The 21,471-nt window shown below is 41.4% G+C and overlaps 1 protein-coding gene across 2 annotated transcripts in view; it reads right to left on the reverse strand.

Moving 5' to 3' along the window:
• Positions 1–21,471, reverse strand: part of RHCE (Rh blood group CcEe antigens) — a 33,367-nt gene continuing 11,896 nt past the window's right edge. For both annotated transcript variants that reach the window (XM_072609365.1, XM_072609364.1), the window contains exons 4-10: positions 18,571–18,718; positions 12,045–12,211; positions 11,678–11,815; positions 10,516–10,649; positions 9,513–9,592; positions 4,086–4,159; positions 1–163 (exon numbers count right to left, since the gene is read on the reverse strand). In XM_072609365.1, the coding sequence (XP_072465466.1) occupies positions 137–163; positions 4,086–4,159; positions 9,513–9,592; positions 10,516–10,649; positions 11,678–11,815; positions 12,045–12,211; positions 18,571–18,718 (768 nt within the window). In that variant the 3' untranslated portion in view covers positions 1–136. The remainder of the gene's footprint in view (positions 164–4,085; positions 4,160–9,512; positions 9,593–10,515; positions 10,650–11,677; positions 11,816–12,044; positions 12,212–18,570; positions 18,719–21,471) is intronic.

A 21,471-nucleotide genomic window follows, 5' to 3' on the forward strand; every position in this document is an offset into this window, starting at 1 on the left:
TCATGAGAGTTTTTAGTTTTATTAGTATCAAAAATGTGTCCAGCCATGTTTCTTCATACATTTGTTAGAAGAAGAAAGAAATAATGGTGATTTTCTTTGACACTCAATCAGCCTTCTGTTTCTTGGGTCCATTGGCTTAAAATCCAACAGCCAAATGGGGAAACTGTAAAGGAAAGAAAAAAGTGAATGGGTATTTTCCTTATGGATATCCATGGTGGTGGCAGTTGGATTTATTTTGATATACAATGAACTAAATGAAGGGCCTTGACCTTCTTTTCTGGCCAGATGCCCACTGTTTCAGGGAGGTATTTTTAGATGATGACCCGCTCCTTCCTACCATGCCCCCAGAACTGCACCAGACAGGCCTCTAGCCACTCTGAAATGAGTGGGGTCAGAGAGCACAAAGGTAACACCAGCATTCTCCATGGTAGCCCAGGCTGTCAGAGCTGGCAGGGCCTTTAGGACACAGAATATTGGGCCTGGAAGGGGTGTCTGGGTAAATCCTATGGAACCCTTCTCAGAATCATGTTTTAAATGTATATAATACATAGAATTATAAAGAAAACCAACAACATAAAAATACAGTTTATCAAAATAATTCTTTTTAAGAAACATGTTTATGAACCTCAGGTTAAGAGCCCCTGATCTAGACTGATCTCATTTTACATAATTATTTTCACTCTTCATTTTACAGATGAGGATAGTTAGGCCCACAGGGGAAGTGGATTGGCCAAGGTTCTGTGTGTGTAGCCAGTTCATGGGAGGGCTAAGTCTCCTGGCTCCCCTCCTCCCAACCACCACCCCAGAACAACACACTTTGCCCTGAATCACCCTGCTTTACTCAGATAGCACCAAGGAGTACCACTTTCCATTTCCTGGGTAATGGTCTTGCTCTGTCTTCCTAGCATTCCTGCTAGGTTTTCCCGGAAGCCATGTTGTGAGAGCTGGCAGTTCACTGGACACAAGCTTGGACACATTCTGTTTTCATACCAGAGTAGGAGCAGTTATTTATATTCCTTAGCAAGAACATTGTTTCCAAATAGGATGCAAATGCATATTCAGAAGCTGCAGAAGGCTGTAATTTTTTCAGAGAATTTTAAGATGGGCTGTTCTAGTGCTGTCCTGTTCTGTTCTCTCCCACCATGGAAAGTCAGTGGGGGAAAAAAAACCCAACATGATGGAATGGGAAAAGACCATTGGCTTTGTTGTCCACGGACAGGGTTTTGAATCTCAGCCCTGCTGAATAACTTTAGGAAGGTAAACTCTCCAGGCCTCACTTTCCTCTTCTTTTAAAAAAAAAAAAAGGGTTGAAATAGATTATGTCTAAGTGCCCTTCAGGTAACAACCATCTGTCTGAACCCCCTGCTCTATTTGGTCAAGTTACCAAACATTTATCAAGTGCCTACTATGTGTCAGGCACTGTGCTAAGGGCTGGGGCTACAGATAGCCAAAAGATAGTCAAGGTGCAGACTACATTGCCAATAACTGTACACAGAAGAAGTATACAGGATAAATGGAAGATTAGGGGGAATAGGAAAGGCTTTTGCAGAAGATAGGATTTTAGTGGAGACTTGAAGGAAAGAAACTAAAGAGGTGAATATAAGAGAGAATTCCAGGCACTGGAGACACTGGGCAAATGTACATAATAAGGAGAGGGAGGGTCTTGTTTGGGGACCAGCCAAAAGGACAGCGTCATAAGACAGAACACTGGGGTGGGTGGTGAGGCAGGAGTGGGGAGTAAAGAATGGAAAAGCTCAAAAGGTAGCAAGGGGTCAGCTTGTGAAGGGCTCTGAATACCAGAGAGAATTCTGTATTTGATCCTGGAGGTAAAGGGGAACCACTAGAGTTTATTGGAGTGCCCTGGTCAACTATGCTTTAGGATGGAGTGGAGGAGGGAGAGACCTGAGACAGAGAAACAAACCAGTAGGCTATTGCAAATAGGAGGGAGGGAAGACAAGAGAATAAACATTTCTGAAGCACCTACTATGTACCTGGCACTATGCTAAGTGCTTTACAGAGTTCAAATCTGCCCTCAACCTTACTATGTGACCCTGAGCAAGTTATTCAACCTCTACTGGTCTTTGATTCCTCAACTGTTAATGGGGATAATAATGACACCTACCAGGGTTACTGTAAGGATCAAACGAATTGATACTTGTAATAATAACAGCTCACAGAGGTATAGGATCGGGAGTTCTTATCTTCACAGGGATCTACTCTGCCGGGCAATCAATGCCAGCCATGGTGAATTTCTACAGGGAGGTAAAGCTACTATTGTCACTGTGCTCAGCTAAGACGATGAACTTAATCAATAAATGTTATATGTATTCTGACTGCTCACAACCACTCATTCCAGTCTGTCTCCCTCTCTTCAGGCTTCCCTAGTTCCTGAGATCTAACAATATTGAAATTAGGCCAATTAATAATCCTACACAGGCCTCTTAAGTGTTCGAGGGAAAGGAGTCGATGGATGAGACGTAGCAAACTTCATCTTTGTCGTATTTTTAAGAAATTGTCACAGCCACCCCAACTTTCAGCAACCCCCACCTGGATCAGTCAGCAGCCACTGACACGGAGGCAAGACCTTCCACCAGCTAAAAGATTATGGCTCCCTGAAGACTCAGATGATGGTTAGCAGTTTTTTAGCAAGATTATTTTTTTAAATTAAGATATGTGCAATGATTTTTTAGACATTATACTACAGCATGCTTAATAGATTATAGTATAATGTAAACATAATTTTTATATACACTGGGAAAGAAAAATTTATGTGACTTGTTTTATGACAATATTTGCTTTATTTTGTTGTTTCAGAACTAACACACAATTATCTCCTAGTTATGCCTGTATTTTAATAGTCTCCTGATCAATCTCCCAGCTTCCAGTGTTCCATCCTCACTTCTCAATCCATTTTCCACACAGCTGCCTATCCAATGCAATCCAATATTTATTAAACTCCTACTGTATGCTGAGCATAGTGCTAGATGCTGAAGATACAAAGGAAAAAACAAACAAACCAGGCCCCTCTCTCAGTATGTTTTCTTGAGGGGAGTTGGTGGGGAGCTGAAGTGGAATAGAGAGATAATATGTAAGCAAAAGTGCAGCTATATACAGAGAAGATACATACAGGGCAAATGAAGAAAATCAACAGAGGGAAGGCACTAGTGTTAAGGAAGGTCGGAGAAACATCGCTTTGATTGACTCATAGAAGGAGCCTTCATTTGCAAGTCAACAACCATTCACCAACTAGGGCAGCAGTGGCGTCTTTATAGATTTTAACCCTTTTTTCTCCCCCCCACCTTTTTATTTACTCTCATGAGCTTCATAAAAATGGATATACCTGGAAAGCCCACTGGAGTCAGGAAGACCTGTGTTCAAATTTGGCATCAGATACTAGCTATGTGACCCTGAACAAGTCATTTCACCTATTTGCCTCAGTTTGTTCATCTGTAAAATGATCTGGAGAAGGAAATAGCAAACCCCTCCAGTATTTTTGCCAAAAAACCCCAAATGGGGTCATGAAGTGTCAGATGTGACTGATACAAGGAAATCCGCTTAGGTTATGACTCATAAAATGTTGAAGCTAGTGGGGACCTTTGGAACAAAGACTGTTATAGAATGTTAGAGCTGGAAAGGACCTAGAACAGAGAATGCAAAAAAAAAAAAAATTGAAGTTAGAGCTAGACTTCAGGACACAGAATGTTAAAACTGAAAGAGCCCTTAGTAAATAGAATGCTAAAACTGAAAAAGACCTTAGAATGTCAGAGCTGGAAGAAAAATTTGGAAATAGTTAGGACCTTAGAACATAGAAGGATAGCCCAGAGACAACACAAATAACCATTGAAAGTGACTGGAATGGGGCAGCTGGGTGGTACATTGGACAGAGTGCCAGCTCTAAAGTCAGGTGGACATGAGTTCAAATCTAGCCTCAGATAGTTACTAAGCTGTGTGACCCTGGGCAAGTCACCTAAGCCCGGTTGACTCCCTGCCCCCCCCCCAAAAGAAAAGTGACTGGGGACCCAAAGATGGGAGAGAAGGAGCTTTACCTGTTTGCAACTTTTACATAGGTTCATTGAAGGACTTACCTCCCAAAAAGCCTGGTCATCAAAATATTTAGCTGCAGGTGGTGCCTTCCATAAGTTGAAACTTAAAATTAAACCTGTTTAAGAATACATACAAAAAGGTTAACCATTGCTTTTATGGAGTTTCACATCTATCCTCTAGATTAATCAGAATATTGAATTCCCCTAGGTGGCGCCTTGGTGGGGAGCCCCATTTCCTACCATCAGGCATACCAGAAAAAAGTCCAGGCTTTCCTTGGTTAGAGCTAATTGCTTCTAAAAGGAGCTGGCAAAGGCAACTGTCGAAGAGGATTTGAATTACACCAAAAGGACTTTGGAAGCCGTGTATCTGACACCCTTCCAAGGACAAGATACAAAAAGTTCTTTTTAGAGGATGTACCATTTACAAGTTAACCCATTTAAAAGACAAGACAAATTTCAATGAAGTCACTTTATCCGTAACTCCTTTACTGAATCTGGGAGCTGATCCCTGCAGAGATCCCCAAACCTTCCCCTAAGCTAGGGGTGGCCTCAAGGCCACATGTGGCCCTCTAGGTCTTCAAACATCAAAAGGCCATACTTGAGGACCTAGAGGGCCACATGTTGCCTCCTAGCTCCTCCACAGTTAGTTGTCTGTAAATGCTCCATAGAGACCATCCCCACCTCTCCCAGAGGCTTTCCTCTGATCCTTTAGACTCTTCAAGGCACTGCTGAAGTACCAAACCCTTTTCTTGCGGTCCTTCTGGCCAGCCCCCTCCTTTCCCAGTCATATATATATATATATATATATATATATATATATATATACATATAAAATTTCTGATATCACTTATGCTACTTCTCTGAGATTAGGTATCATGGGTGAAATACTACACCCTACTTGTCCCTGCTATACATCTTTCCATTGTTTATCAGGCCATATAAGCATAGAATTTAGAGGTAGGAGGAACCTTTAGTGGTCACGAAAGCATAGGCTCTGGGCTTACTTCAAGGCTCGGCTCAAAGCCCGTCATCTATAAGAAGCCTTCCCCAGTCCCTCTGTGCCTTGTCTCCGTTGATTATCTCCAAACTGTCATATCATATCTTGTTCATATACAGATGTTTGCATGTAGTTTCCCCATTAGACTGAAAGCTCCTTGAGAGCAGGGACTATTTTTTGCCTTCATATCCCCAATAAGTGGTACATAATAGGTGCTTAATAAATGCTTGGGGATTGACCTGATTCTAGATCTTCAGTTGGAAGGTTACCTTAGAAGTCATCTAGTTCAGGGTTCCTAGTTAGTGGTTCATGAACCCCCAACGGAGGGTCTAAGGGGTTCACTCTAACATTCTTTAATGGAGGAAGAAAGCAAGCATATATGAAGTGCCTACCATTATCAGGCACTATATTGAGCACTTTACAAATGTTTTCTCATTTGATCTTCACAATAATCACAATGGTAGGTACTATTCTTATCCCTACTTTACACATGAGGAAACTGAGGCAGACAGCTGAAATGATTTGCCCAGAATCACACAGCTAATAAGAATCAGAGGCCAGATTTGAGCTCAGGTCTTCTTGTCTCCTGATCCAGTGCACTATATACACTGCACTACCTAATTGCTTCCATATAATTCAGATCACTGTGTCATACCAAACCTTCTTGAGTGCCATCAACTAGAACAGCCTTTGGCCTTGTTTTCAATATCCTGAGTTACAGAGATTCCATTTAAACCTGTATGAGGAGAGAGAAGGTTTCCAAAGAACTTACTTCCTGCCCTGCCACTCCTACAGTCTCAGGTTGGTTAGCCCTATTTCATTTCCCAGGTTTCCAAAAGCTATTGTTTTTCCCAGAAATTCAGAGAACATTCTCATATGAATTGGCTCCATTGTGTGAATTGATTGGATTCACCATAGCAGGTGTGTCCTTAACCTGCTGGTCTACTCTAGGCCTGGATAAGGGGCATGTACCTTAAACACATTAGCAAGTATCCCACAAATGGCACAGCAGATCATAGTTTCTATTCCATCATAAATGAATTTGGCATACACAAACATTTATTAAGCACCTATCTTGTACAGAGTTCTGTGCCAAGTGCTGGGGAAAATCAATTGCAGACAAGGTACGGTCCCTGCCTTCACAAGACTCACAATCTAGGCAACTAAAGCTTAGCTCTTCAAGGACCATCTCCCTCCCTGTTCCCAAAAAGTGGTCTCAATTATTTAGGGCTGGAAATATTTCTAAAATGTATGTGTCTCAAGTAACTGCCTAGTCAAACAGGCTATCAAGTAGAGTTTTAGCCTTTCCACAGGTGTCTCAGGGACAATGAATATTCATTTTATGAATATTCATTATTGTGGTATCCTCTGCGGAAGAAGACCTGAGTTCTCAGTCCCTACTCTCTAGTTTTCTGACTGACTTTAGGCTAGTTGCCAGATTCTAGGATTTAGATCAGTAAAAGATCTCTTACCTCTCAGTTTCTCAGATCCTCCCCAATTATTAAGTCTCTTTCTCTGTCTCTGTATCCTTCTTTGTCTCTCTCTGTAGCTCTCTCCTGTCTATCTCCCTGTTTCTCTCTGTCTCTGTTTATGTCTCTCTCTCTCTCTCACTCTGTATATCTCTGTGTCTGTCTCCCTGTCTCTCTCTTTCTCTCTGTCTCTCTTTCTCTCTGCTCTGTCTCTCTTCTTCGCTGTCTCTCTATCTCTCTCTCTGTGTTTCTATCTCCCTGTCTCTCTCTGTCTGTCTGTCTCTCCACTTTGGAACATGAGTTCCTTGAGAGTAGATTATTTCATTGTTACCTTTGAATCTCCACCAACCTCCATCTACCCCTAGGTTGTTTTTGGACCAAACCTATGAATTAACTGGTATAAGAAACTCCTCTGGATTACAATTTATAATGTTAGAGGGTTTCCTGGCACACAATGGGCATTTAAGAAATGTTTGCTGAATTGAATCTCAAAGATCACCTAACTCTAATCCCCTCACTACAAATGAAGAATCTGAAGCTTCAAAATGTCCAGTAACTTGCTTACAGCCATAAAAGTGACCAAGTCAAGCGGATGAGAGTTTATTAAGTATGTACTATGTGCCAGAACCTATGCTAAGCACTGGTAGCAGGTAACAGAACCAAAACTAGAACTCAGATCCTCTAACTCTAAATCCAATCATTTAACTTCTAGTTGCTGAAGACAGCTAGATGCACAGTGAATACAGCAACAAGAAACACTGAACACAAATCCAACGTCAGATACTTTACAAGGTCTGTGACCCTGGGCAAGTCACCTAACCTCTGTTTGCCCCAGTTTCTTCAACAATAAAATGGTGATTGATAATCAATAAGTACCTACCTTCCAGGGTTGTTGTTGTTGTTATAAAGGTCAAATGAAATAATATTTTAAAGGACCTAACAGTGCCTGGCACATAGTAGGTGCTCAAAAACTCGTTTGTACCTTTTCTTCTTTGGGTGCCATTTTTCCTCCCCTTTAAAGTGGGATAAGTAAGCAAAGTGCTTTATAAGCCATGGATCTGTGATCTCATCACTGTAAAAGTCCCCTCCAGCAATGCAGATCGCAGCCTTACCAGGCCTGCCCATCCTCAGTAACTCATCCATGCTCTCCCATAAGTTCACTGGAAGAGGTTCATCCACCATACCGGAGGTCCTCCTCATTTTCTCCAGACATCACAAAGGTACCAAAGGAGCACTCTGGCAGTCCACCCTTCATCCTGGCCAGTTCATCTTCTTTTCCTATCATCCAATTCCTTAATGACATTTTTGACCCCTATTCTTTGGAGTTGCCTATTGGTTTTCTGTTATAGCCTGCTCACCCCAACCTTGGGTTCTTCCATTTTCCTCAGTGTAAGATATTCATTGTTCATTCGGTCAAAGACTGTTTCATTCCATGTTCCATAAATCAACACCAGTAGAATATTGGTGTTAAAAAAGATGGCCCCTTTCTTTCCTGGGACGCTTGGGGACTTTAAAGGAATTTCTCAAAGACAATCCATGATACTCTCCTGGAGGGAATGCCAATGTGTAATGTCAGCATTTCTGCTGCTGCTGCCGCCCCATGTTATTATTATCCCTCCACCAAAGTTATATGCTTATGTCAGCTGTTGTGATTACTGTGACTGTTATCTCTCTGCTGAAGTCCTATGCTGATGCCAGCTGTAATATAATTGCTATTACTTCTCCATCAAAGTTCTATGTTTATGTCTCATTGTGTTGTAAAGGCACCCTTTATCTCAAAGGATTCTCAAAGGCTTTACAAACTGAGTGCAAGACTCTGGAGATCCCGCCAACTTGGGGAAGTTCTCGGCATGGGTCTAGAAAGGTACCATGTGCCTACTTTCTTAAGGCCAGTCTAAGTTCCAAAAAGTTTATCCCCAGAGTACTGGACTTCGGATAATGTTTTTTGGCCACAGTAACTCATGAAGCTATTTTTTGAGACATAAAAAAGCTGGGATTTTCTAAGGTGGGAGGAAAAGCCTATCCTGATGCAATCATAAACTCTTGAAAGGATTTTTAATTTTTTTTCATAATATTTTTCTTTCCCCAAAGCCCTCCTCTCATATGTTTAGAATTTCTGGCAGTAGCCTCCTGCTAGACAGCCAGTACCTGTTTCCCCTGCACTGTCCAAAGCTAGAAGATGCTGACAAGATGGTGGGTGTGGGACTCAGGAACCTTAAAATGGGATGAGAGGTGACATAACGTATATAACCAGGGACTTTTCAAAAGGCAGCAGCAAAGCTTATCATCTCTTTCCGTCTATAAGGACTCTCATCTTTCTCTCTTCCCAGAGTTTGACCTGGCAGCATGCACTTAGTAAGTGTTCAGTCTTTTGGTCTGACCAACCCCATGACTCTGGGAGAAGACAAAGGGGAAGGAAGCTAACAAGTCACTGAGGGCATTGAGCAGCTTGCCCCTCTTGGACAGACACACACAGGGACTCAGAATCCCAGATGGTGGCTCTAAACCTCCTAGGATGACTCAGAGAGAGATATTTGCCATGTTCTGCAGGGCATTTGGCTTACGTGCCCAATGGCAGACTTACTTAACAGATGGCTAGGAGCTGATAACAGTTCCTAAGAGAATTAGTGAAAGAAGTTTTCCTTCTCCTGTGATTATGTATCAAATGGATTCTTGGAGTACTTTGCTCCTGAGGTGTCCCAAAAGTCTTAGTGCAGTTGTAAATTTATGCTTACCATTATACTAAGACTTTTGGGACATCCTCTCTCTCTCAAAATATATATATATATACATATATACACATATATGTATATGTGATATATGTGCACATATAACATGCATATGCAATATAATACAGAAAATGTAATATAATTATACATAATAATATACTATAAAATAGCAATAATAACATACTGTAAATACACACACACATATACACACAAGGCAAAATCAAGTTGATCTTTTTGAAAATAGAAGAAAAAAGCCAATGAGGGTCATACTCACCTGTTAGAGCGCCTCCTGCCAAACCCATAGCCAAGAAGAGGCTAAGACAGCCAGCTGAACCCAGGATCTGAAAGCCAACCCTGAGGGGAACAAAGCAGATGCATTCACACTCAGGTTTCAGGCAGCCTCACATCTCCCTTAGTGACAAGAGAAACTCTGTGTGGGCTGTTGCTACTGATGATGTTGAGATGACCCATTAGGATTAGGGGCCTAGTTTGGGGTAAGGAGGGAGGTAGCATCTTGGTATTTTCCATTCCAGAAGCCAACAGTAATCAGGACTTGGGGAGGGAGAGAGAGGGGGAATTCCTATCAGGGCAATCACCAGACAGAGTTTCTGATTTTGTTCTCCTGTTCACAAGGCGAGGAGTGTGTGTGTGTGTGTGTGTGTGTGTGTGTGTGTGTGTATGTGTGTGTGCGTGTGTGTGTGCGTGTGTGTGGGTGTGTGTTGCACATAGTAGACTAGTAAGAGCCTAAGGTAACATTCAAAGCCAGAGCTCCTAAGTCCAAGGTCAATGGATACGTGGAGCTTTGAATCTTGCCTCAGACTCTAACTAGTTCTATAACCTCAGAATCTCAGTTTCCTACTCTTTAAAATCGAGATAATTCTTGCCTCACCTGCTTTGAGGATGTTAGGAAGATAATCACTTTACAATCCTTAAAATGTTTTAGAAATTCAAATTGTTATCTTGGTATTGGAATGAACCTTAATGATTAAACAATCACTAGGTCCACTCCCTCATTTTCCCCGAGGAGAGGGGAAATGATTTGCCGAAGGTCACACAGAGATTAAGTGTCGGGCAGGATCTGAACCCAGGGCTTCCTGATTCCAGGTCTTGTTCTCCCTACACCAGGCTGCCTCAGATGGATAAATTCCCTTCCAATTCTCAAGTCTAAGATTCAATGATCCTATGGATTTTCAAATTCATAGGACAATTCTCTTCTCCACCTCAAGCTGTGCTTTATTCCTAAGTGGAGGATCCATAAGAAGATCCAAAAGACCTACATGGAGAGGTTGGTCCAGCTAGCTTGCTCAACCATCAACAGAATGTAGGTTAGTCCTCCCAGCAGCCCCGGCAATCCAAAGGTAGAATGAACTTCACAGGTGTCATGAAGCCTAATGACTCGGTTAAAACATCCCTAGGAAGAGAAAAATAATGAAGACTAGATCCTCTGGTGAAAGTGGAGGAGTCCTGCCCAACCTGGGTCACATCTCCTTAGACTCACAGATTCACTTGGACTCACAGTAAGACTTCCTGCCTAAATTTAGCCTTCCCTCTCTCCAGTCAGTTCTGGACACACAGCCAGAGAGGTTTTCTGACTGCACAGGTGTGATCATGTCACTCATTCCTCTGAACAAACACCTGCAATGGCTCCTCAGTACCTACTTTATAGAAGAGGTAGACTCCTGATGCAAGGCTAAGAGAACGGAACTAGGAAAACATTAGAAGTGATGGCTACAACAATGGAAATAGGCAGAATAAGGAGAAAGCCATGGTTATTTCAATGCTTTAAAAACTATGATGATATATAATCAATATCCTATCACTTGCCTTCTCAAGGGGTGAGAGGGAAAGAATTTGAAACTCAAATTTTAAAAAAATGAATGTTAAAAATTTTTACATGTAATTGGGAAATAGTTCACAAAATAAATACAAATATATTTTTGAAAGTATGATGACCAAGCTTGGTCCCAGAGAAGAGCTATGGGATGACAGCTCCCCCACAAACTATTTGTAGAGGAAAGGGATCGTGGGTACTTCTCATGTCATTCCTTTTTCTATACATTAGTAGGTTTCACTGAATAGTTACCTCTGCCTTTTTATTCTTTGTCAGGAAGGAGAGCTCTCTGGGAAAGGGAGGGGAATGGAGTATATACTGAGAAATGTAGCCATCAATAAAAATGTATTTAATTTTTCAAAAACTTGAAAGCACTCCGAAAAATGAAATGCAAGTTATTTACCCTGGCATTCATGGCTTTTTCACAATCTGTACCAGTATATTTACCTGTGTGATCTTCAGAGGTAATTAACCTCCCTGGGCCTCCATTTCCCCACATGTCAAAAGGGGTTACTGAACTCTAAGGTCTCTAGTAATTCTAAGATTATGGAAACATCAACAAAATACTTCTTCCATGAGTATCCAACTTCAAGTCTATAACTCATTACCGGTAAGCACTTGGCTCCTGCGATGGAGATCATGCCTGCAAGAAGACCCAGCACCATGGCAATCCAAGGTGAGTGGATGAGGTTGGTGGCGACCCCCACAGAGACCCCTCCAGCCAATGTTGCTCTGTGGACATGGTTCTGTAGAAAAATAGTTCACACGTGGGGTAACTGAGGTAGAGAGAAGCCCAACACCCAACAACAAAGGTCAGGTTAAAAGCTGGTACCCAATGTATTCATTCATGCTGTCCAAACCAGCTGGGACCAAGATAGAAGGTTGAGATCTGAGAAATGTTCAGTGACACCCTGACAAAGAGAAAAATCCCTGGGGAAGGGAGTTCCCGTGAGACTTTACATGATTTCTTCTTACCATACTGATTTTCCCATCTGAGTGAGCTGCAGCTGAAAATGACATGGCAACCACTGAGCTGACAGCAAGGGCATAATAGGTGTTATATACAGCAGTTTCCTTCTCACTGGGGTAGTCTAGCAACGCAGCATTGAAAGTTGGCCAGAAGATCCACAGGAAAAGGGTACCTGGGAGATATAGATGTCAACAGACAGACAGTGTCAATAGTAGGTCAATTCTTTTTCCCAGGCTACTAGGCAGATTCAAATATGGAACATTAGAGGTAGAAGGGTCCACAGAACAGGTTCCTGGAAAGCCTTAAGGAACTGATGAGGTGATCAGACCTGGGTCCCCAAAAAGAAAAGACTATGAATTTTCCCATACATTTCAGTGGCCCAAATAACTGTCACCTCTGCCCAAGACATCTGGCCCACCCCAGCCCACCTAGATCACTTAATTAACTTTCACTATTACTTTTGGCCCCTCCCAGACTACTTAACACTCCTTAATCCCATCCAGATCTTTCTCTGTCCTTTTTGTATATAAACGGCAATCTCACCCCCAAGCTGCAGATTCAGTAGGAATCCTGCCCATTCCTATTGATGTTACAATAAACCTTGCCAGTTAGGAAGAAGGTTTGAGTGTGTTAATTCTTTCCAAGTGAATTCTACCCTGTACTGTGACATTTCAGGGTTCCCAGCAACCCCAAACCACATCAGAATCTTGGAAAATAGAACAAGATGCAAACTCCCAAGCTCCCTTCCACCACCCCTTATACCCTGAGAGTTCTTCCCCTTAAGAAAGTTAGAACTCAAACACGGCTTGGGCACACACAGCAGCAACTACCAAGGTGCCAAGGGGAAAACTGCCTCCTTTACTGTTACATTATCTGCCCACTTCCAGGTCCCAAATCACCTCATATTGGAAACAGACACTTCTTGAAGGGTAGACTAACCTCTTCAGTGACCAGTGAGTGAGCTCCCCTCCCCTCTCCATATTTGTTTTGGGTGGGACAACAGTGTATATAATTTATAAGTGAATACGTAAATATGTGTGTGTGTGTATATATGTATACAGAGAGAGAGAGAGAGAGAGAGAGAGAGAGAGAATGTGCTCAGAATATTTTTACTCATAGAAGTATGTGATAAAAAAAAATTGGAGACTGCTGTGTTAGAATATAAAATGTTAGGACTGGGAGGGACCTTAGAACAAACAATATGAGACCAGAAGGGCCCTTAGAGCACAGAAAATCAGAGCTGGGAGGGCCCTTAGAACATGGAATGTCAGACCTGGGAAGGGTCCTTAGAGTTCATCAAATACAGCTTCATCATTTAACAGATGAGAAAAAGCCTAGAGAGATGTAGTGACTCATCCAAGGTCATTCACAGAGGATTCAGAGTCAGTATCTTAGGCTAAACCTCATGCCTTCTGGCTCTAGTCTGGGGCTCTTTTCATTATATTCCCTTTTGTATTTAAATAGTACTTAAAATTTTTTGATTCTTCCTCCGTTGTGGACTTGTCCTAGAAGTAGGAAAGAATGACTTGGAAGATGGCCATTGAGTGTTTCTTCCCACCTAGGAATAAGCTCTGTAGATAATTTCTCCTTCCGCCCTGTTCCCATCATGCATATCCCTCTCCCTGAGATTATCTAGCATCTAAACACAATTAAACGGGGGATATTTGGTTCCTCCCCATGCTCCAGTGACACACTAAACTACCCAAGACTTCTCCAAAGCAGTTGTTCCTTCTGTGACAAAGGGGATTCTCAAGCATGGAAATACCTCCACTTACATCAACTAATTAAAGGGTCCATAGAGATATCAATCCAACACTCTCATTCTCAAGATGGACAAAATGAAACCCAGAAAAAGAAAATTATTTCATCAAGGTAAATCAACAAGTACCTACTATGTGCTAAGCTATGTGCTAAGTAAGCACTGGGGATAGAGAGAAAGGCAAATGATAGTCCCTGCCCTCCAGGAGCTCACAGTCACAGGGAGGGGCTGACAAGATACAAACAACCATGTACGTATGATATGATATATATATATATATATACATATATACACACACACATACATATACAGATAAATTGAGAGTTGTCAACAGAGGGAAGGCACCAGCATTAACAGAAATTGGGAAGGACTTCCTATAGAAGGTGGGATTTAAGCTGGAATTTCAAGGAAGCCAGGAGGTAGACATAAGGAGCGACTGCATTCCAGGCATTGAGGACAGCCAGTGGAAAATGCTCAGAGTTTGATCCAAGTCTTGTTGGAGGAATTGCAAGGAGGCCAAGGTAAAAGATGTCAACATCTGATGTGCTTTTTTGGGATATCATGCCTCTCACCTGTCCTGATGAGGATTTTCAAATCTTTTAACCAGTAACTTGTCCCAGTCAATATTATGGAAAGAGCCTGGCACTCAGACTCAGAAGACCTGCTTTCTGATTCAACCTCTGCCCATGGTTTAGTCATGTGATATATGGGAAAAGTACCTTCCACTTTATGAACCTCAGTTTCCACTTCTGTAAACTAGGAACAACAATTCCCTCCCTTGCCTACTTCACAGGGCTCTAGTGACGATCAAATAATAGATGAGGAAGCACCATTTAAACCATAAAACAACATAGAGAGATATGTTATTATTATGATTTTTTTCATTTTCCATAACTTTGTTTTGATGGAGTTCAAATAAAAACAGGCCTGGGACAAGTTGCTATCCTGCTATTCTATGTAATGCCCTGCAGACTTATCCCACAGATGGACAACACACCTGTTTTTTATAATTGAATTATATTTAGAATTTAAGCTCATAATCCAATGACTTTCTGAAAGGATATTTAGGACAATTCCAGTAGCAGACAGCACAACAGAAATTTTATATATATATATATATATCTCCTCTTCCCATATTTTCCTATATTTTGAAAGCTAAATAGTGCAAAGGGGAAAGTGCTAGCATCACAACCAGGAAAACTTGAGTTCAAATCCAACCTCAGACTAGATGTTTGAACATGGCCAAGTCCTTCAACCTCTCTCAGTGTTAATTTTCCCATCCCAGAAATAGTAATAATAATTAATATGACAATAATCCCTTCTGTCTCACAGGTTGTTTTGAGAACCAAATACAATGGCAGATGTAAAGTGCTTGGAAAACCTTAAAGCATTATAGAAATACTGGCTGTTATGGTTAGCTATTATTGCTCCACATCATTTGGAGATTCTTTGGTGTGTCCCCATTCTTAAATTGTCATGATTCCTTCATGGTTCTGTCCCAGCAATTGTAAGCCACAATTTGATCTGACTGCAGGACAGTCTGGTGAATTCTCTCCTTGTCACTATTATGATTATCCCCATGTCGAAAATCCCCACTTTCTGCTTGGGCTATGTCTTCTTACTGTCATACATCCTTCCCTTGCCATGGAAAAACATTGGCCACTAGAGCTGTCTGCCCTATTGAGTGCTTAATGCAGATAAGGCCTAGGCTAGAATGAGGGGACCATTTGTTATCAGGTGCCTGCACATCTGGTGTCCTGGCTTCACATCAAAATTAATACAGACACAGCCTACCTCCTTGCCTGCCTTGCTTGGGAATGTGCAAGATTAAAGGAAAAGGTCCCCAAAACAAGTTAGTCAGACGGGTTATCTGATGGGGTTGGTAGCCACTAAGAGCAAATTGATTTTTTTTAATGCAATCAATTTATAACTTTTACTTAAGTTCCTGTCCAGTAGGGGTGGGAATGAGGGGGGTGGTCAGGAAGAGGCCAGGGATGAGTTCATTTACTTTAGCCCAGCCTTATTAGGGCTCAGAAATTAAAGAATATGCTTGGATCCCATCTAATCTTCTCAGAAGATTTTGTCTCCAGCACATGCACCCCCTGCTTCCATGCCCCCTCCTTCATGCTCCCCACCCCATTGGTCCAGGGAAGACAAATGGAAGCACTTCCGCTTGGAGCTACTGTAGACAGACTTCTTTGCCCATGGAAATCAAATCAAAAGGCCCTGCCCAAGCATCTCTTTCTTGCCCAACCTATCATGGGCTGATCACAGAATCTCAAAGGTGGAAGGGACTTCAGAGGACATCTAGTCCAACTCATGCCCTAAACAAGGGTCCCCATGACAACATACCTGGCAAGTGTTCACCCAGCCTCCACTTGAAGACCTGTAGTCATGGGGAGCTCACTCATTACTACTAGAGGGAGATTGCCCTAATTTGGGTCAGCTGGACTCAGTAGGAAGGTTTTCTTTATGTTGGACTAAGATTTCCTCTCTGCAACTTTTACCCATTACCCTAAGAAAGTAAGCTTCTTGGGGGTAAGGGGCTAATTCATTTTTTTGTCCTTGTATTCCCAGAGCCCAATACAGCATCTAGCATACATCAGGTGCTTAATGAATGCTTATTGAATATTGATGGATTGCTTCTAGTTAGACGCTCTGAGACCCAGGACCTCTTCCTTAAAACTTTTAAAGAAATTACAGGTCTGTCCTACTTCAGCATCTAGAACAGTTCCTGGGCATGTTGTGGAGGTGGAGGTGGTGGTGATTGAATTGTGACTCTGTGGCCCTATTTGGAGTTTTTTTTGGCAAAGATACTAGAGTGGTTTACCATTTCCTTCTCTAGTTCATTTGACAGATGAGGAAACTGAGATAAACAGGGTTAAGTGACTTGCCCAGGGTCACACAGCTAGTATGTGTCTGAGGCTGGATTTGAACTCAGGTCTTCCTGACTCTGAGAAAATTAATAAGTATTGATAATGTTTAATATAAAATTTTGGAATAATCTCTTTGTTCTCTCTGAAGTAAACTCAGAGAGTGCCTCTTCCTATGTCAGCAAAAGCCAGCCAAGGCCGACTCTACACTCCTTAAGGAGACCTTTAACCTAAGACACTATATCTTGAATAATGGGACTTTCCTTTGAATCTTATTATCTACAGACATGTACTATCTTATGGCATATTAATGGTAAAGAAAATATAGACATCTTAGGTCGTAATTTCTATTGAACATTGTTTACCCTTTCCTATGTCAATTATCTGTTTAGGGGAGGAAGCCTGCCACTTACTAGTGGTGGGGTTTCTTTCCTTATCACCGAGACATATGCTTACCCAGCCTGAAATCCCAAGGCCTGACTAACATTGCTTTGTTAATTGTCCTGTCTTACTGAATTTATGATTTGCTTAATTAGGAGAGTTTTTCTCATGGCAAAATGTACTTAAGACAGATGATTTCTGTACTAGGTAGTCAGAGTCACCTCTGACTCCATAGCGCTATGTAACTGTTTTCTTTATGGGGAATTGATTAATTAATTAAATCATAAAATGTATGCATTTAGCCTGTTGCCTTTTCTCTAACCAAGTTTTCAGGTCAACAGTATGTATAGACCTAGATCTATAGAACTACTTTAGTTCTACTGCCTCATGTTACATATGAGGAAAATGAGACCTGGAGGAATTGACTTGCTCAAGGTCTCCCAAGTAGCAAATAACAGGTGAGATTTGAACTCAAGTCTTCAGACTCAAAAATCCATTGATCTTTCCACTGTACTACACGACTTCTCCATAACGATTGATTGATTGGATGCTTATCGCATGCTGCTTTGAATGGTCAGTTATATCTATCAATCACCAAATATTTATTAAGCATTTACTATAAGCCAGATGCTGTGTTAGGCAATGGGTATGCAAGGATAAAAATGAGAGTATATGCAAGGATAAAAATGAGAGTATATGCAGTATATGAGAGTATATCCCTAAAAGGATTGTAAATTCCCAGAGTGCTCTCCTCTTCTCTTGAGTCTTCTCTTGTTTCATATCTCCCAAAGGAAGATGGAAACAGAGGCATCCCTGGGACCCAGACGTTCAGGCTCCTTATTGGACCCCAATCTAGATCACAACGAACCCTATTTAACAGAACTACATATATAGCCTACCATAGTCACACACTGAAAAAAAAAAAAAAACAGCACACCAGCATGCACACATTTATCTGGCAAGGCGAATCTATTAGCCAGTGGAAGGAGCAGGAAAAATACATATTGTGGAACCAGGAGGTCACAGGTTCTAATCTTGATTCTGCTACATAACTGGGTAGGTAACTTCACCTCTCGGACACTCAATTAACTTATCTGTAAAATGAGGGTTGGAAACATTCTATGTGATAAGATAACTTCTCTATTCTAAGGCCCCTCCCAACCCTGACATCCTGTGTTCTAAGATCCCCTTCTAGCTTTAACATTATTTTCTAAGGCCTCTTCTGAAACTGAAGTCCTACCTGCTCATGTTCTAAAATTTCTCCCAGGCCTGAAACACTCCTGGTCCTCACTCCTGAATAGGTGTAAAGCATTAATGCTTGCTAAGGACTCAATTGTTCCTCCTTGATGTCTTTGCACCTTTGGGCTTATGCCTACATCAGTCGATGCTCAACTGAAAAGAATGACTTGGCTACATTAATGGTTGAATTTCAGGCACTAAGAGTGAGATATTTACAGGCAGGATTTCCCCCAGTACTTCAGGTCCCAGAAGGTAGGCCACCCACTGCCTTCGTCTTACCCAGTGCGGTAAACAGACTGGAAGTTGTGGTTCTCTGCTCCTTCTCCTTGGCTTCATTCAGCCTCTGCCCTGAGAAGTACCAGGCCATCGCCACACCAAAGTAGGCCCCAAACACGTGGATTTGCATCATGCTCTGATGTTCGTTCCCCTGTAACTCAACCCAGGACATGCTTTGAGAACAGGGCTGGTAAGCATGTGACCAACTCTTACCCTCCCCTGGATTTCTTCCCCTTCCTACTCCAATGGCTCAGCTATTCTAATGCAAGGAATCATTTTCTTGACTGTTTGGGTGCCAAGATTTTCCCATTCAAGAAATACTTGTTAAAGTGAAATTTTATGGATAAAAAGTGTTTGAAGGAATGTGGGTATGTATAAAGAAAGAATCAGAAGACCAGCCTTCAAGCTCCAGCTCAACCATTTCCTGTGTGAAATTGATCAAATCACTTCTACTCCCAGTCTCAGTTTCCTCATCTGTACCATGGAGCTATGTACCTACCTACAGAAATATTGTGAAGAAAAACAGTCTGGAAAACACACACTTCTAGAAGAACATGGGCTAGTATAGGTGTGAGGCAGGGATTAGAACCCTGGTCTTTGAACTTGGGAGATTTCAGTTTAAATCCTGCCTCTGATATTTATCACCCATGTAACCATATCACAGAACACATGGAGCCTCAGTTTCTCCATCTGTCAAACAGAAAAACAATGATTGAAGTCTCTACTTGTAGGACTACTATGAACCTCAAGTGAGTGGGAAAACCTATTATTACCCTATTTTACGGATGAAGAAACTGCGACACCGTGATTTGTGACGTGTCCATGGTCACATGGACTAGACATAATTTATTTTGCAAACTTGTAAGTTTGCCAGCAACATCCATAGCAAGCATTTTTACATATTTCACATGTGATGACTGTATTCAAAAGAAACTAGATAAAATACATAGCAACGTCTGCCTGGACTGACCTCAGAAACTTCCTCTTCTTTGCTCTCTCCTCCCACTTTTGTTCTCTATTGCTCTTTTTTTCTCTTCTACAACATGGTGTAGAAGAATAACATTAGGCTTAGAGTTGGAAGACCTGAGTGCAAATCTCACCCCTGACACTTACTAGCTGTGTGACCACAGACAAGTCACTTAATCTTTCTGAGACCACATCCTCATCTGTAAAATGGGGATAGGAAGCCTATAACACCTTCCTCACAAGGTTGTTTTGTTTTGAGGCCAAATAGGAAAGTGCCTTGTAAACCTTAAAGCATCACATAAGTATTATTAGTTTTTCACTCTTTCCCTCTTTTTTTATCTCTTTCTCCATCCTCATAGCAGTCTATATCTGTTCCTCTTCAGAGATAGGTCCTCCTAAGTATTTCTTCCTCTTCCCCCCACCCTTCTACTCTCTCTCTCTCTCTCTTTTTCCCTGCCTCCCTCTCTCTCTTGTATTCCCTCTTTCCCTCCTTCCTCTCTCCCTCCTTTCTTCCTTCCTTAGAATTCACTCCTGACTGTCCACACCATAGAAATGAAGTATATTTTAATGTTTTTTCTCTTCATTTACCAAGTCAGTTCTATAGCTCATTCCTAATTTTAAAATTGGAACCATTAATGGAACCTTTTGATCTTTGTAGAATGTCAGAACTTGTGATCTTAGAAGATAGAAAGTTGGAGCTAAAAAGGAATCTTAGAACATAGATTGCTAGAATAAAACATGATAGAGCTGGAAGGACCCTTAGAACATAAGATTTTTGGAAACACAGAATATCAGAACTGGACATAAGTTTAGAACGTAGAATGCTGGAACAGAAAGTGTTGGTGCTGGAAGGAACCTTAGAATATAAAATGTTGGAAACATAGAACATCAGAGCTAGACATAAGCTTAGAACATAGAATGCTGGAACAGAAAGTGTTGGTGCTGGAAGGAACCTTAGAATATAAAATGTTGGAAACATAGAATATCAGAGCTAGACATAAGCTTAGAACATAGAATGCTGGAACAGAAAGTGTTGGTGCTGGAAGGAACCTTAGAATATAAAATGTTGGAAACATAGAATATCAGAGCTAGACATAAGCTTAGAACATAGAATGCTGGAACAGAAAGTGTTGGTGCTAGAAAGAACCGTAGGACACAGAATGTCAGGGATGGAAGGAGACTAGAACATCTTAGAATACAGGATGCTAGAATAGAAAGAGATTTCAGGACAGAGAATATTGGAGCTTAGCCCATGGACCATATTTTACAGATGAGGAAACTGAGAATTCAAGGAAGGAAAATGACTTATCCAAGGTTACACAATGATTTAGTGACAGACTAGAATCCAGGTCTTCAAACTGCCAGTTAGGTGTTTTTTCCATGACAGCAAAATCATTCTTGTGATAAATGAGAAAAAAAGGTATTGGAAATCATTTGCCCCTACCTATAAATCATTTCCCCCAATAGACCAGCTCCCACATATTTTCTGCCAAGTCATTTGATCTAAGAAGAAGCAAGTTAGCCACCAGAGAAAGCCTAGTACCCTGGAAAGAATTCATTGTCAGGAGTCAGAAGATGATAGGTCCTGCAGCAGAATGTGACCTCCTTGAAGGAAGGGACTGTTTCATTTTTGGTTCTGTATCTCTAATACCTAGCACAGTACCTAGAACATAATAGGCATGTAATAAAATCTTGTCAAATTAAACTGAATAATTCCAACTCTGCAACTAACTCCTGGCATGACTTTGAGCAAACTGCTTAATAATAATTATTAGGTGGTATTTGTCATTTTAAGGTTTACAAAGTATTTTATCTACACCATCTCATTTGAACACTAACCCTACAAAGTAAATACTCCAGAGGTCTTATTAGCATCCCCATTTTACAGATCAGGAGACTGAGGCACATAGAGGTTAAGTGACTTGTCCTTGATCCCAC

Source organism: Notamacropus eugenii, chromosome 5, assembly GCF_028372415.1.
Source record: "Notamacropus eugenii isolate mMacEug1 chromosome 5, mMacEug1.pri_v2, whole genome shotgun sequence".
Lineage (NCBI taxonomy): Eukaryota > Metazoa > Chordata > Mammalia > Diprotodontia > Macropodidae > Notamacropus > Notamacropus eugenii.